The sequence below is a fragment of the Micromys minutus genome, assembly GCF_963924665.1.
Source record: "Micromys minutus genome assembly, chromosome: 9".
NCBI classification, from domain to species: Eukaryota; Metazoa; Chordata; class Mammalia; order Rodentia; family Muridae; genus Micromys; species Micromys minutus.
This window is the reverse complement of record NC_137978.1, coordinates 43,022,349-43,037,074: the sequence shown is the minus strand read 5'-3', so window position 1 is coordinate 43,037,074 and position 14,726 is coordinate 43,022,349. Positions and strand designations below refer to the sequence as shown.

The window sequence follows — 14,726 nt, the reverse complement described above, 5'->3', positions numbered from 1 at the left end:
ACTCAATTACCCAGAAGTCTCCTTTCCCCATGCCTATTCCAGCACAAAGGTAACAAGTGATCATGAGACCCACCCTGGCCTGGTTTGACAGTGTTGACTTCTTTCTTGCACAGCCAACAATGCTGTTGTGTGAGCCAACTCCTTACCCAGAGTCAACTCTCTTAGCCCTGAACTTTCTCACCTCAGTCTTGCCTTACCCAGGTTGACCCCAAGGCACCATGATGCTTCAAAGCCATGACCACCACGACAGTTTGAACTCTGTGACAAATGAATCCCACCTTCTATCCTCACTGAAGGCTCTCTGGTGGGCCACCTGCAGCAAAGGCCATTCCCTACTCTGTACATCACCAGTGAGACCAGGGTACAGGTTGTCAGTAGTCAAGATTTTGGGGACTGGAAGATAGAGGGAGGGGTACCCTGGAAAATTCGGGGTTGTGTCTTTACAGGGAATACCAGATGCCATCTACAGTCTGTTAGGAACAAAGGAGGGCAAACTTCATCTGGGCATGGTGCAGGGTGGGTAGGGTCATGCAAAAATCACCTGCCACTAAAAAGACAGCCTCTATGTAGCACATGACAGAGCTGTTATATCTAGTCCAAAGCAAGCAGAGGAAGCAGAAGAGACGTGCCAGTGTCTAGGTGCGAAGCTGGTGTATTAGGAGAGCGTCTATTTTCTTCCAGTTAATTTATAGTTTAACAGGAGCGCACACACAAAATCCCAGTAGGCTTTTATTTTTACTCTGACAAAATGATTCTAAAATTAATCTTGAACAACAAACAGTTGGGAATAACAATGACTATTCTGAAAGGGAAAATAATTAAGGGAGGAAGGAGTCGTTTTTAGCTGTGCTAGATATTAGAACATATTATAAAACAACAATTAAAATTATTCAATACCAGGGCGGAGACAGACGCAGAGCAGGAGAACAAAGGGCGACTCGGGGAAGGAGACTTAACTACATTTGAGGGTTCGGAGCATGATAAAACAATCTATTTTCCTTAGATCACGAGGGACAAGAATTACTTAAAACTTATGTTGGAAGACTGCCTAAGAGTTTGGACAATATTATACATTCATCCAGATAAACTCCAGATGGATTAACAAATTACAGCTCAGAAATCAAATCACCGACAAGTAGGTAAAAATAGAACAAACTGTCTCTCAGAGTCATGATAGAATGACAGCTTTGTCAGCTTTGGAAAGAAACCACAAATATTGAGGAATTTGTCTACTTGAAGATGTAAAACAACTCTACAATACAAAACAGCGAAACACAAAAATAATAAATATGAGACTGGTAAAGGGTGTGTGTGTGTGTGTGTGTGTGTGTGTGTGTGTGTGTGTGTGTGTAGGCCACACGGAGCTTCTGCCAATAGAATGAACGAACACCTTCCTACTGGAAAACAAAATACAAGCCTTCTGGACTTGCACATGAGGATCTCGGGCTGGATCCAGGACTGATGCTCTTGTCTAGTGACAAAGATGGAAATTCCAGGACTCCTGACACCCCTTTCATACCTGCTGCCCTAAAGAGAGTCTAAGACTCTTGACAGATTTTATTGCCATTGGATCCCTCTGTTTCCCACTCCCATGTGCCTACAACTATTCTAGAAAACAATGCAAACCCAAGCACCCAAGTTCAATGCATAAGAACATGTGTATGTGTGTGTATGTGTATGTGTGTGTGTGTGTGTGTGTGTGTGTGTGTGTGTGCAGGTGTGTGCTTATGTGTGCATAGATATGCATGTGTGTGCATCCGTATATGTACAAATGTGTGCTTTCATGTGCATACACGAGCATAGATGGACAGATGTGTGCTAACGTGTGCATGAATTCACACACATGCTTGCATTCCTATGTATGTGCTCCTAGAACATAGCCGTGTGCATAGGCTTACACATGTCCTTTGGATCCTCTGAGAACTCACTATTACCACCCAGATGTCTCCCTTTCCCTCATGGCTCCAGTTCTGACCTATATTCTCAGGTCAAGCCTTCTAACTGATGATTTCCTGTCAGTTGGCCATTGTAAACTGGTCAGCGTCTGTGGAAGTGTCTGCTGCCCACACACTCACAGAGACACAGACCTAAGTGTTCTTGCCACACCATGACCTCTCACTGGAAAAAACAGATTCACAGGGGCAGCTTCTACAATGGTGTGTCTTCCATGGAGAGAATTTCCAGGGTCAAGCCCTGTGCCCCTTAGTCTTGGGTTCACAGCTTTTACCAGAATCTTGCAAAGTTCCCAGTAATCAAATAATGTATGCCCTAAGGGTGAGTTCACTATATACTCATTAAATTCTCACATTTAAAAAGGTCACATACAAGCAGCTGAAAGAGTCAGATGCAGATATTTTCACCCAACCAATGAACACAAGCTGGTGACCCCTGTGGTTGAATTAGAGAAAAGCTGAAAGAAGCTGAGAAGGAGGGCGACCCTATAGGAAGACGATCAGTCTCAATTAACCTGGACCCCTGAGACCTCTCAGACACTGGATCATCAACCAGGCAGCATACACCAGCTGATATGAGGCCACCAACACACATGCACCAGAGGACTGCCGGGTCTGGGTTCTGTCAGAGAAGACGCACCTAACCCTCAAGAGACTGGAGGCCCAGGAAGTTTAGTGGTCTGCTGAGGTGGGGACATTCTCAAAGAGATAGGAGAGGTGGGAGGAGGTACGGGATGTGGAACAGTAACAGTCAGAGGGTAGACCAGGAGGCGAATAAGATCTGGAGTGTAAAAGAAAATAGAAAATAAATAAATAAATATTAATAATAAAAAGTTTACATTAGTAATATATAGAGTACACAAATAAAAATGGCCTTTTTATGGTTCCTAAAAACGTATAGAAGTCTAATGAAGCTGTTAAAGGTGACAAGCCATCTTATATGTCACCTATGGGAAGAGAACCATTAAGTTGTTCTCTCTGTAAAGATGAAGGCCTATGAGCACAGAGAAAAAGAGGGAGAGGGAGAGGGAGAGGGAGAGGGAGGGAGGGAGGGAGGGAGGGAGGGAGGGAGGGAGGAGAGAGAGAGAGAGAGAGAGAGAGAGAGAGAGAGAGAGAGAGAGAGAGAGAGAGAGAGAGAGACACAGACAGGTGCCACACTTCTCGATGGAATGGCTACACATCTAGCAATCTTAGGCTTATAGATTTTGCTACTGGCATTATTCGGAAAAGAGGGTTTACACACTACAGTATATATTTATAGAGAGTTAAAAAAAAAGAAGTTTACCTACTGGCCTGATGACCTGACCCCTAGAAAATGACTTAAGGAGGAGGAAGCCATATGCATTGAGATTTCCATTATTGCCTTGTGTAAAATAATTGAAAGTAATCAGTTGCACGAGTCTTGGCCCAATCACTAGACAGCGCATTCCCTGTTTTTTCTGAATATGTGAGTGTAACAGACATGTAGCATCCTGGCAAGGCACACAACCCGGTGTGGGCTTTGGAACACCCAGTCAAAAATGGATGCCCAGAGTGATCAGGACTACATGCAGGTGGGAAGAGCAGTCAACCATCAGCAGATGGGAAGGATGGGTCAGTGTGAAACTGCTTTTCACGGAGGGGAGGGAGAGTCAGCATTGTATTTAAATTTCGAAAATTGTATTTAAGTCACCCTACTTACATAAACTTTAAAATTTCCAGACTATGCCAAATTCCAGCATTGGGCATTTTTCCTTGAGCTGTGGATGCTTCTGGATATAGCGTTGTAGCATGTGGCACGGGCACAAGTGACCCTCCAGCTGGTGTGGGGTGCTCCCACAGGGCTCTCCCCCTAGGGTTCTCCAGGTTATAATACAATGCGGGACGGACCCACCATTCCTGGCCTCTGACTGTGTACACAGAGAGCTATTCCACGAGAGAAGATGGAAAGAGAGGGAATGGATAGAAGGTTTGAGACAGGGAGACGAGGAATGGGGTTCTTTACCAGAGAACGGTGCCATTTCTTTCAAAGGTCTGGACCTACCCTTTGGGGATGTGCTCCGCTCCTGAGAACTGTTTTTCCCTCCCAGGGAAACCTAGGCAACAGGGTGCATCTGCATTCCAGCTCGGTAGCTTCTCCTAAATGTCCTTCCTTTGACCCTGCTTCTCAGTTGAGTGCTCAGATTCCGAGAATCTGGTGTGATGGAAAATGCACGGGACTCGTGAGAGGAAATCTGGTTTCTGATTACTGCTCTGTCGATGAATGTTTCCAATCCTCTACCACGGGGTGACGGCTGCTTAGCCTCTTTTTAGCACCTCTTTCCCCTTGAACTTGTTTTCTCGTCTATAATTGAGGGAATAAATGCCCTGCAAACTTCATAGGGAAGATCCACATATTTCCAGTGGCATGGAACACATGAAAAATCAGCCTCCTCCATGCCACATGCTCTCTCACCATCAGGATGCTTCAGATTTGAGCATAGTCCCAAAAGTGCAGGGGACCTCTTGAGACAGCACTAAGCTACCCTGGAGCATGGCTTTATGTCCACCAAAAAAAAAAAAAAAAAAAAAAAAAAAAAAAAAAAAAAAAAAAAAAAAGAAAGAAAGAAAGAAAGAAAGAAAGAAAGAAAAATCTGCCAGTGTCTAAAAATGTTTTTGGTTGTTCCAGCTGATACTTGGAGTGCATAGTGGCAGTGTTCAGTGTAGTAGAGGACAGAGATGTTGCTAAAGATCTGACAGTTTTCTGGGACAAAGTATCAACATGACAGAGCCTGGATACTCTGGAGTAACTAACCGTCTAGCAGCTGAAAAGGCAGCATTTTGATAGCCCTATAATCCAGTCCGGCCCTTTCTTCAGCTCAGAGGTAGGGTGGGAGTTGGGAACAAACTGGGAAAAGGACAGGCAGAAGGATACCAGGAAGAGACTGTTTCCCATAGCAACCTTATGGGGAGGCATTCTTCTTCCTTATCTTCATAGTCAAACTCCATCCCAGCCTCCTCTGAGCATCTTCCCCGAGCACCCAAGGGTTCAATTCTACCTGGTTGAACACTCAAGACCCTCAAATGTATTTATGCATTCTTTGAACCTTATACATCCCAGGAGGCCCCACCTTCCCATTTCACACATGCACCCTATGCATTAAGACCAGAGCAATTAGGATTCATACTTTCTTATGGACAAGAAAATAAAAGGGAGGGGGCAGATTCTGTGTGAGAACCCTGGCCAGGCCCTGGTGAGAGCTGTTGGGCAACTTCATGAAAAATGGCTGCTAATGGGCTGATAATTGGCTTCCTGGCTTCTTTATGAAGTGTGAAGTGCTCAGCTCGCCTGTCAACAAAGCATCAAGGACTATGCAAACCACCCTCAGCTTTATTGGTCTCTTCCTTCTCATGGGTTCTCTGGAAAGTGGTGATGCCTGCCCTGCCTGATGATGCCTAGAAGAAGCTCTGTGATCTCTGGTAAGGGCGAGACTAAAACAAGCAGAAGTTCTGTGAAGTAAGGCAGATAGGCTCCCCTTGCAGAGTATTGATTTCAGGATAGTCACTGTGAGCAAATTCCCAAAGCAGAGATGGAATAGAGCAGCTCCGAACCCATGTGCCTGGCACTTGGCACAGGGCAGACAGTCAACATGGCTGACCGAACGGAGAGCGCTTCCACTCTGGGCTGATACAGAGCAGTGGTCCTTGGAGAGGCAGATTGACTGAGGAGGACAAGAGAGAGAGGGGGGAAGAGCTGGCTCTGCCTGCTGAGTTGGAGTACTTCAACGTGAGAGGCAGCATCCTGCCGCAACCTGAGACGGGGAAAGCCATCTGCTGAGCACCCACCACAGCGAGGGCATCTCAGAAGATGGTGACGGGTGCTGAAGTCACTGCTCGCTACAGAAAAGGCTGGGCGACATGAAGGTGGTGTGGGTATGTGTGGGTTTGGCAGGGTAGCTCCCCAGGAAGGAGCCGTTTGTTTTTTTGTTTGGAAGGAAATGCTTCCACAGAACAGAGCAGCTCTTCACACTTCTTTGAACAATCATTCTGAGACATTTCAGCTATCAAAAGAATTTCCCTGGTCCCCTTCTAACTCCTATGAAAGAGAGAGGGCAACATTGTTTGGCTAAGTGCTGTGTTGATGTTTACTGTGACTAATGTGTGTGTAGGGAGGGGTGGTGAGCCACTCTCAAGATGAGCGGCCTTTTGCCTGAAGCACTTTTGTGTGTATGTGTGATGAACACTCTGCGACACAGAGAGGCAACCTCACTGTTTCCTATTTTTCTAGGCATTTGTAGATGCTGTGCCTTTTCTATTGATCAGAAACTATGGTGCGGGTTTGATGTAGAGTCAGGAGCCGAAGCAGCTCTCAGTCAAGGTGTGACCCGTGCTCTGACGGCCCAGTTTGGAGATCAGTTTCCAAAGCATTCGCTGTGCAAAGGGGGCAGGGGCTGTCTTGTTGCTGTTGTCTTTGGCTATAAATATGATCCTGGAGATGTAGCCTCTGGGGAATGAGGGTGCTGGGCTACCCTGTTGGGTCGGTGGGTCCCTGGAGAAGAGATAAGTTTGGCTACTGTTGGAAAGCTCAGCGAGGGGCAAGAAATTGGGTTTCTAGATTGGGAATGCTGAGTAATCTTAGCACAGTTCTTTCACTGCTAGACCGTGAGCTCCCCAAAGCTGGGACCTATGAAAGCAGGAGTTGAGGGACCAGAGACTGAGCAGAGATGGGGACAGATGGCAGCCCCTTGTACTCTGAGATACAAAGACAGGCTTACTCTGTGGCTTACTGGGGGAGAGCTGGTTCTGCCTGACTCTCTCCACTCCAGCCAACCTTGCTGGGACTCGAGTTGTGTTCTTCTAGACCCAAGTTATCAGACACAGCTGACTGATGGGGGCGCCTGAAGATGCACAGGGAGTTCTCTTCCATCCCAGAACTTTCCAGAAAGCATGTCATGCCGGCTGCCCAGAGTACCAGCTTTGCGATTCTTATTAACAAGCCCTAGTTTTCCATCCTCGCTCCAAACCATAGAGAGCACAGGCTGGATCCCTGTCGCCAGCACAGCCCAGTCTTCCTCCTCTCAGCTACGTGTGAACAGAGTTTAGCACACTGCTTCTGGAGATAAAGGGCCTGCTGGGCAGCAATTCAAGGGATTGGTTCCTTCGGGAAGATTCTAGAAAAATGTTCCAGAACTTCTCTTCAGAAGCACAAAGTCAAGCACTTCTATGGAGGCCTCCAGTGGCTATCACTAGCCTTCCTCAGTTTGCCTTCTGCTTACTAGACCCATTATTTGGCTGGTAGGGTCCAGAAGCTTAGTCTCCCCATAAATACATCTCCTTCCGACTTTGTTCCCGCAAAACTCAGCTTCTTCCAGTCTTCCCTGCTTCATTTTATCAAGATAGACTTCAAAAATTCAAGTCCATGCTGCCTGGGGGCAATCTCTTAGCTGGGCCTTGCCTTCTCAGCTTAGCTAGGATCTACAGCTAGCGGCAACATGGCAGGCTCTGTGCAGCTCTGCCCGGCTTGATACTGCTGTGCCGACAGAGCATTCGGTTGCTTATTCTGAGCTGCCCCTGCTAACTATCCCTGACCCTTGCAACACCATGGTGCCTAGTACTCAATGAGGCCAACACTGGCAGACGATGTTTCCCACCTACACCAGGCGCACACCTGAGAAGAGATCATGCAGTTTGATTCCTTTTTTTTTTTCACTAAGAGCTATTCCATATGGATCTGGGAGTGATTTGATCTTCAAAGCTCTGAAGAGTTTTTACATAAACTTATCAGTCACAGAAAATGCTTTGTCAGACAGAGCGACTTATTTTTAGTTTGAGCTGCATAATCCCAGTGGTATGACCCAACTCACCGAGCCAGTCTCATCACAGAGGTCCCGCCCACATCCCCGAAGGACTCTCAGTCTATAGCATGCAGAAGTCCTGAGTTGTCCACTATGATGGTGGAAGGGATCAGAAGGTCAGGCAGAGCACCCAGCCCCCCGTGAATTCAAGGGAAGAACTGGAGGAACTGACTGTCTTGGGCTAGGAGAAGAAGAGGTGACTGCCCAAAGAAGCTAAAACCTCGGAACTCCTGACACCGACTGTGTCTGGCTTCCCCCTTGCCACCAACAGCCGCTCACGCTGTGACTAGTGACTCCTGATGCCGCAAAGTATGCACAACACATACAAGAAAGAAGATGGGCTGCCTTCTTACCTCCACGGAACAGACCACTCAATTCCATTCTCCTCCCCAAAAGATGAGCCATGCAAGGGTAGCTGGAGCTCTCCTCCCCCCTAACACCACATGGGATGGGGTGATCATGGGAACCCCGCCAACCCCCCAAAGCCTCTGATCCCTGTACCACTACAAGGTTGGTACGCTGTCTACAAGTTTAGAGAGCTTAGAGACATCCTGCCCACCCCCCAGTAGCATGGTGACGCAGTGGTGGTGACAAGAGTGAGGAGGAATACCGTGGCGCGACATCCATGGGCCGTGCTCAGCCATTTCTACCTTGCATTTTTGAGAGTCATCATTGATGGTTATACTGGGTCAAAGAAGGTCTCCAAAGATCAAGAGCTGTACTCCACATTAGATGTGGGGACCCAGATCACACCTTTCTAGGAACAAAAGAAAGCACCCCAAATGGAGCTGTGGGGTACCCACTGCAGGTTTTCAAGGACAGGGCCTTAGCTGTGGATCCAGCTTGCCTCTCCAGGGAGCCCCCTCCGTGGCCACCCCTGCTCACTTACACACACAGCCTGGCTTCTTAGCCGACCACTGGTTATTCTTTTGGCAGGTGATGGATTTCTGCCCCACCAGCTCAAAGGCGGGCTGGCATTCAAACTTGAGAGTGTCGCCGTGGCGAAAGCGAGAGCCTTCTCTCTGGCCGTAGGCGGGTATGCCGGGGTCTCCGCAACTGCCCTGTTCAATCTCTGAAAGACAAGAACACAGAAAGCAAGAGACAGAAAAGGTGACGTTACCTCTGTCCTGGCAACACATGTTCCTCACTGCATGCTCTGCTGGTGGCTCACAGTGACTCAAAACATGGGACTTATGAGCTCTGTAGGGCAGTGTCCTAGGACAATAGGGCCTTCAGGAATATGTCTGTGACTTTGTGTCCACATACTGTATCTCAGAGACTTGGATATCTTCATTCATGAAAGGTGGGTGTCACAGCCTTGGATGTGAAATTTCACTCACAGGCTTGTGTTTGAACACTTGCGGGTCCCCATCTGGTAGCACTGTTTTGGGAGGTTGTGGAACTTCTGGGACTGTAACCTAGTTAACAGAAGTGGGTCTCTGAGAGGGAGTTTCCGGTTCTGTTTGGCCTCTTGTTCTGTGAAAGATCTCTCAAGCTCCATTGCCGTGATGGAACCCCAGCAAGGTGGGTACTATTCCCGTGATATAATAAACCAAGATAAACCTTTTTTTTATTGTCTTCTGCATTAGACCTGTTCCAGGAGCTAATACCTTCCAAAGTTTGACGATATCCTGCCTGGGTTGCACTTTGCATCTGGCTTGTGAACACTGCTGGAGAGATTTTAAGAATGGCCCATCCACCTGAACAGTGAGCTCAGACAAGAAGCAGTATCCCTGCGCAGCCTGCCCTCCTTGCTAGCCAGAGTAAGCAGGTTCAATACTGGTTGCCTTCTGACAGGGAAGAGCTTTCAAGGTTTTTTTTTTTTTTTTTTTTTTTTTTTTTTTTTGGGTACATTCAATTTGAGACAGTAGCAGATAAAAAGAAACAAACACTTGAAGTTTGCTTGAACCAACTGGTGAGTCAGCCTTGGAGGTGGGGTTAAGACAGCAAGCACATCCTGGTGAATCTCAGTAGCTAACCCCCCCCAACACCCCCCCCCCTGCTGAGTCACAGGACTCAGATGCTTCAGGCAAGGAGTCTGTCCTGGCTGTATCTTTAGGGGTACTTGAGTTACCTTTTGCCCAGCTCTGTGCTATGGGGGGTGGGGGGGAAGGAGCTCCCACTAGGGAGGAAGATGGCCTATGAGGAAACAGGAAGTCATTGAGAAAATGTCAGGTGTTGAAGGGAGACTGAGAGACCTGAGGTTTGAGAGAGTAGGTCCCGGATTCTCCAAGAGGGGTGTTGGGTAATTTCCCAGGACTCTCAAAGCAGAAGGGACCCTGTCTTTTCAGTAGATGTCATTATGAGTGGTCAGGAGCCAAGGTTTCCGGGAAGTCACTGTGTGATTCTGCAAAAGCGTTCTTGCTATGAACTGAGCTGGTTCTCTGAGCTCATCAGAGCCACAAAGGCTTTAGTCACTGATTTGAAGGCTCCTGACAGACACATTCGCATTATCCCCCAAACCTCTTGCTCCCTGCAGAGAGCAGCCAGGACAAAGCATACTGTCTGGGGACCTCCTTCCACGTTGTGTGTTCCAAGTCAGACATTAGGGATCCAAGGCTGTAGGGGTCAGTATAATCATGTGCAAGCACCTAGAATCTCCAGTACATGTCAGCTCGTGTGTGTGTGTGTGTGCGTGTGTGTGTGTGTATGTGTGTGTGTGCACACGTGTGTACATGCATGTACATAACCTGTATGCATGAACACATGCATGTGCATGCGTGCGCTCACTCGAGCACACACACACACAGACACACACACGCACACACATACATTAATACTGGCTGAACTTATATATTCAGGTTTCTTTGCAGTGGTTTTGTGTATGCTAAGGAGCCACACCAAATTACCCAAGGAAGGGAGGGTTTACTTCAGATTCTAGAACTCGAGTCTTCTAAAGGACAGGAAGAAGGGCTCCATGTGACCTTAGTTAATAAATAAGCATCAGAACCCACCTTCTGCCAATGTCCTCAAATGCATTCTCTGGGATGAAAGAACTGTCAGGGCAGTAAGAGTAAGCATCACTCGGTATCAGAAGACGGAGCCCACGTTATAATGTGCCAGACGCTGGAGCTGGAACACCCAGGGGAGGAAACATGGTCTATGACATGGGGTCTCAGGCTGAAGATGGGATGCCGAGAGCAAGGCACACAAAGTGTTAAGAGCCTCAAGGACGCCTTAAGACAAATTCTTCTCGTTATAATTATTCTGCTGACAGCTCAATCGTAACATGTTATAGTGTATTTTTAAGAAGATCTTAATTAACATATGTAACATTTAAAACCAACACTAATGCACTCGGATGGCTTACCTCTCCTCTTACCCTCGCCTTGATATCTCAGCTTGTCTTCTCTAATTAAAACAACTGCATTTTATTTAAAGCCATGACATTATAATGTTAATCTTCATTTAAAAAAAGATTGTCTTAAATGCTATTTATCTTAAAAGTTGAGTTTGGGGCCCCATTCTCAAATTGTGTGCCAAACATGAGTATCTTGCTCATCTCACGGAATCCCAGGCTGGAGAAAGCTTCTTGGAGAAGGTACTATGGCCTAGGACCATGGAGGAGACAGCAGTAATAGGCTTGGCAGTGAGATGGAGAGGAAGAGCTCTCCGGGTGGAGGGAAGAAGCCAGGGCCAAGTCCCAGATGCAGGATTGTGTGAAGGCCTGTATTATGCCAGTGAACAACCCGCTGAGCCATTGTTATCCCAACCAACTTTCATTTTTACAACTAGAAATTTGCACACTGACTCCAGCCAGTGGCCACTGTGAGCATTTTATATGTTAACTTATGTCGTCCTTACAGTATCTCTAATAGAAGATACTATCACTCCCCCCCCCCCCCAGTTAAAAAGAGGAGGAAGAACACAAAGACACATGGCACAAAGACTACACACGGCCACTGAGCTCAGAAGTAGTGGATCTGAGACCCACAGACAATGGGCGGGCTTCAGGAATTCCCACTTCTCACGCTCCTGCCTTCGGCAAGGTGGTAAGAAACAAGGCTAGGAACAGCTCTGATGGGCAAGGCCAGCCCATATAACAGACAAGACAAGCCTGTTCAATCTAGGAGCAAGACTAGACTTTAGATGACCCATAATGGGAAGCTGATAAAGGATTCTGTTTTACTTGGGAGGAGAGAGACTTGTGTATATGGACACTCACTCTGACGCCTGTCTGGGGAATGGACTAAGAGTAGCTTGCTGGAGGCTGGGAGAACATTCATTTTCATTCACTTAATAAATATTGGGGCTGTCAGTTTAGTGTGGGTAGTAGAAAATGCAGTCTGGACCAGGGCAGATAAATGATGCTTTGCTTCTGTGGAGCCTTCATTGGTGGGAGATGTTCTGATGGTATTCTGATAGTATGGAAAGAACCAGGAAGATGTGAGAAATCTGGAGTAGAAAGAAGCCACCAGCTGTCCCAAGGATAAGGATGCAGAAGGAAGGACCAAGGTCTACCACACCTATAGGTTTGGCCTGGTCACAAGGGTGTGCTTTACTCAGACAAGAACACAGGAAGCAGGAGACTGCATGAAGGGCCACAGAGCCATGCTGTGTTTTGAGGAATTGCCACTAAGGAACGGTTACCTGGATCTCAAGTTTAAGGCAGAAGTACAAAATTTGAAAATGTAACTTATACTTGAGCCAGGAGAGAGAGAACAACAAGTAAGGTGAGAAGAGATGTCCCAGAAAGGGACATGATAGACGGTTTAGGGGGGGCAGTATATAGAGTATAATCTCCCAAGGCAAGTGGGGGGGTCACAGAGCTTGGAGGAGGGTGATCAATGGACAAGGAACGTAAAAGTGGGGCAGAAAGCGAAGGACTGAAAGAAGACCATTGCTGATGCTGAGAGGACCAGTATCATGAGATAGCATATACCCACTGAGAAGTGAGGATGGCATGACAGAAGGAGCAGAGAACTTTCAAAGAAAGCATTTCTTAGCAGAGATGACAAGGATCAGATTGTAACTCTTAGGTCACTGCCTTTGGATGGTGGTTAAAATATTCTAAAGATGAAATGAGCTTGGTCATAGTTTAATTTCTGGGAAGCACAGGAGGACGGCAGGGGATGCTGATGGAGACCAAATGGCTCAGAGGCTACGGAGAGCAGGGAAGGGAAGCTGAAGGCTCCAGAGGGAGAGGCAGCAGAGACCCTGCGGATGCTGGCTGGCTGGCCTTAGTGACCAGGGCAGACTCTTGTCACTGACCGGCGTGAATGAGGATGGTGTGGCAATGAGTTTTCAGGTAGAGCAGGAGGTCAAGGTCTTTGGCAAAAGTGAGGTCATTGTCATGGGAAGCAAGACAATATATCATGGGAACCAGATAGTGATCAGACCAACTAAAGCTGTCCCTCTAGAGAACAGGAGACTGAAGTTCAGTGGACAGCCACAGACCTTTGATCTCACTAAGAATAGAGCCCATTCTCTTGCATAGACAATATCTGGAAGCACTGCCTGCCTTGCTCATGTAGACACCAAAGGGATGGTGGACCTGACTGTGGATTGGCCATGTGACCAGTGAAGCAAAGAAGCTGAGGTTTCTGGCATAGCTGTGGCTAAGAGGTACCCAGTGCTTACCCCCCACCTCCATCTTCTTGGGTTTTTGGATTTCTGATACTAAATTGAAATACTCTTTGGTGACAAGGGCACATGGTATGAGTCGAAAGGATGAGGGTGGAGATGGAGAGTCCAAGGAAAAGATAACCAATGGAAGCTGAGGGGGGGGGGTGACAAAAGAAAGGGCCAACAGACAAGGGGTCCCAGAGCAGGTTGCATGAGCCTGGATCCCAGCAGAGCTGGAGGACAGATCCATGTCTAAAATGAAGTTAGAAGACTGAGGTCTGAGAGACAAGGAGGTGGCAAGATGTGGGGTAGACAGAGATCAGGGGCAGTGGTGAGGAGGAAGCAGGGGACTGGAGGCTGTGTGATGTCCAAGGAGAAGACCATGCAACAGAGAGGGGCCTCCTCCAACGTGATGGCTGTCAAGGGTGAGAGAAGGAGCTGTTAGCCCTGAGGAAGAGGAAGGTGGTGATGCCCACCTCAAGGAAGACAGGTCTAAGGAAGCATTTACAAAGGGCCCAGGTAGAGATGGGCTCTCTGGGGGACTCAGGTCTGGAGATGAAGCAGTGAGGATAAGGGTAGGGTTGAGAATTGGGGATCTATTTCTAAGAAGGGAGAGGATCTGGGACTGGTTTCTGTCCTGGGCCTTCTCCTCAAATCTGTCACTGAACTGGAGGCATAGAAACAGAGACTCTGCCTCTGATAGAGGTTTCTCATGAGCCTCTGCCTGGAGGAGAGACCCCCCCCCCCTGGCCAGACACTGACCATCTCTGATGTCGGCACCCGGAATTATTAATAGATCGTTGCAATTCTGACTTGGAGAAAAATAAATCTGCGTCTCTGTTTCCCATCATCTGGTTTAACCTAATTTCACTTTATAAGTGTGTACTCACCCCAATCCTTTGGCCCACTGAAAGCAAGCCAGGGGGCCTCAGAAGTCTGCGTGTGAGGTGACTTAGCATGCTGTGGGGACTGTCCTTGCTGCATTTGCTTCCTGCCTACTTGGTTGTTTTAGCCCTGTCATCTGTGCTAGACTCTCAGGTTTCTCCCGGTCTTCTTGGGCTTTTCAATTTCTGGTACTAAATTGGAATCCTCTTTTATGACAATGTCTGCACAGAAAGGACAGTATCGTTGTGTCTCTGTATATTCCGAGGCCTGTGATGTGCTCTGAGAAGTTAAACCACTTGCAGGGAGCCGGGTAGGGGGTTGGGGTGGCCAGCCTAGACTGCTCTCTGCTGCCCGTCCAGAGAGTGTTGCTCTGTCTGTTTCTTTACTCCTTCATGGTGCCTCAACCCAAGTTAGAACTTTCCCTCCTGCTTTTCATGTGATCATCTCAGGACACCTCCTCCAAGACACTTGCCCCAGCCCACCCCTTAGTCATCAACCACCCACTTTTTCT

At 47.5% G+C, this 14,726-nt stretch overlaps 1 protein-coding gene across 1 annotated transcript in view; it reads right to left on the bottom strand.

The window, feature by feature from the left end:
• CSMD2 (CUB and Sushi multiple domains 2) overlaps window positions 1-14,726 on the bottom strand; it is a gene marked incomplete at both ends in the record, with an annotated part of 547,554 nt that overhangs the window by 197,963 nt on the left and 334,865 nt on the right. The window contains one exon of the mRNA XM_080921920.1: window positions 8,655-8,837. Within this exon, the coding sequence (XP_080778046.1) occupies window positions 8,655-8,837 (183 nt within the window). The remainder of the gene's footprint in view (window positions 1-8,654; window positions 8,838-14,726) is intronic.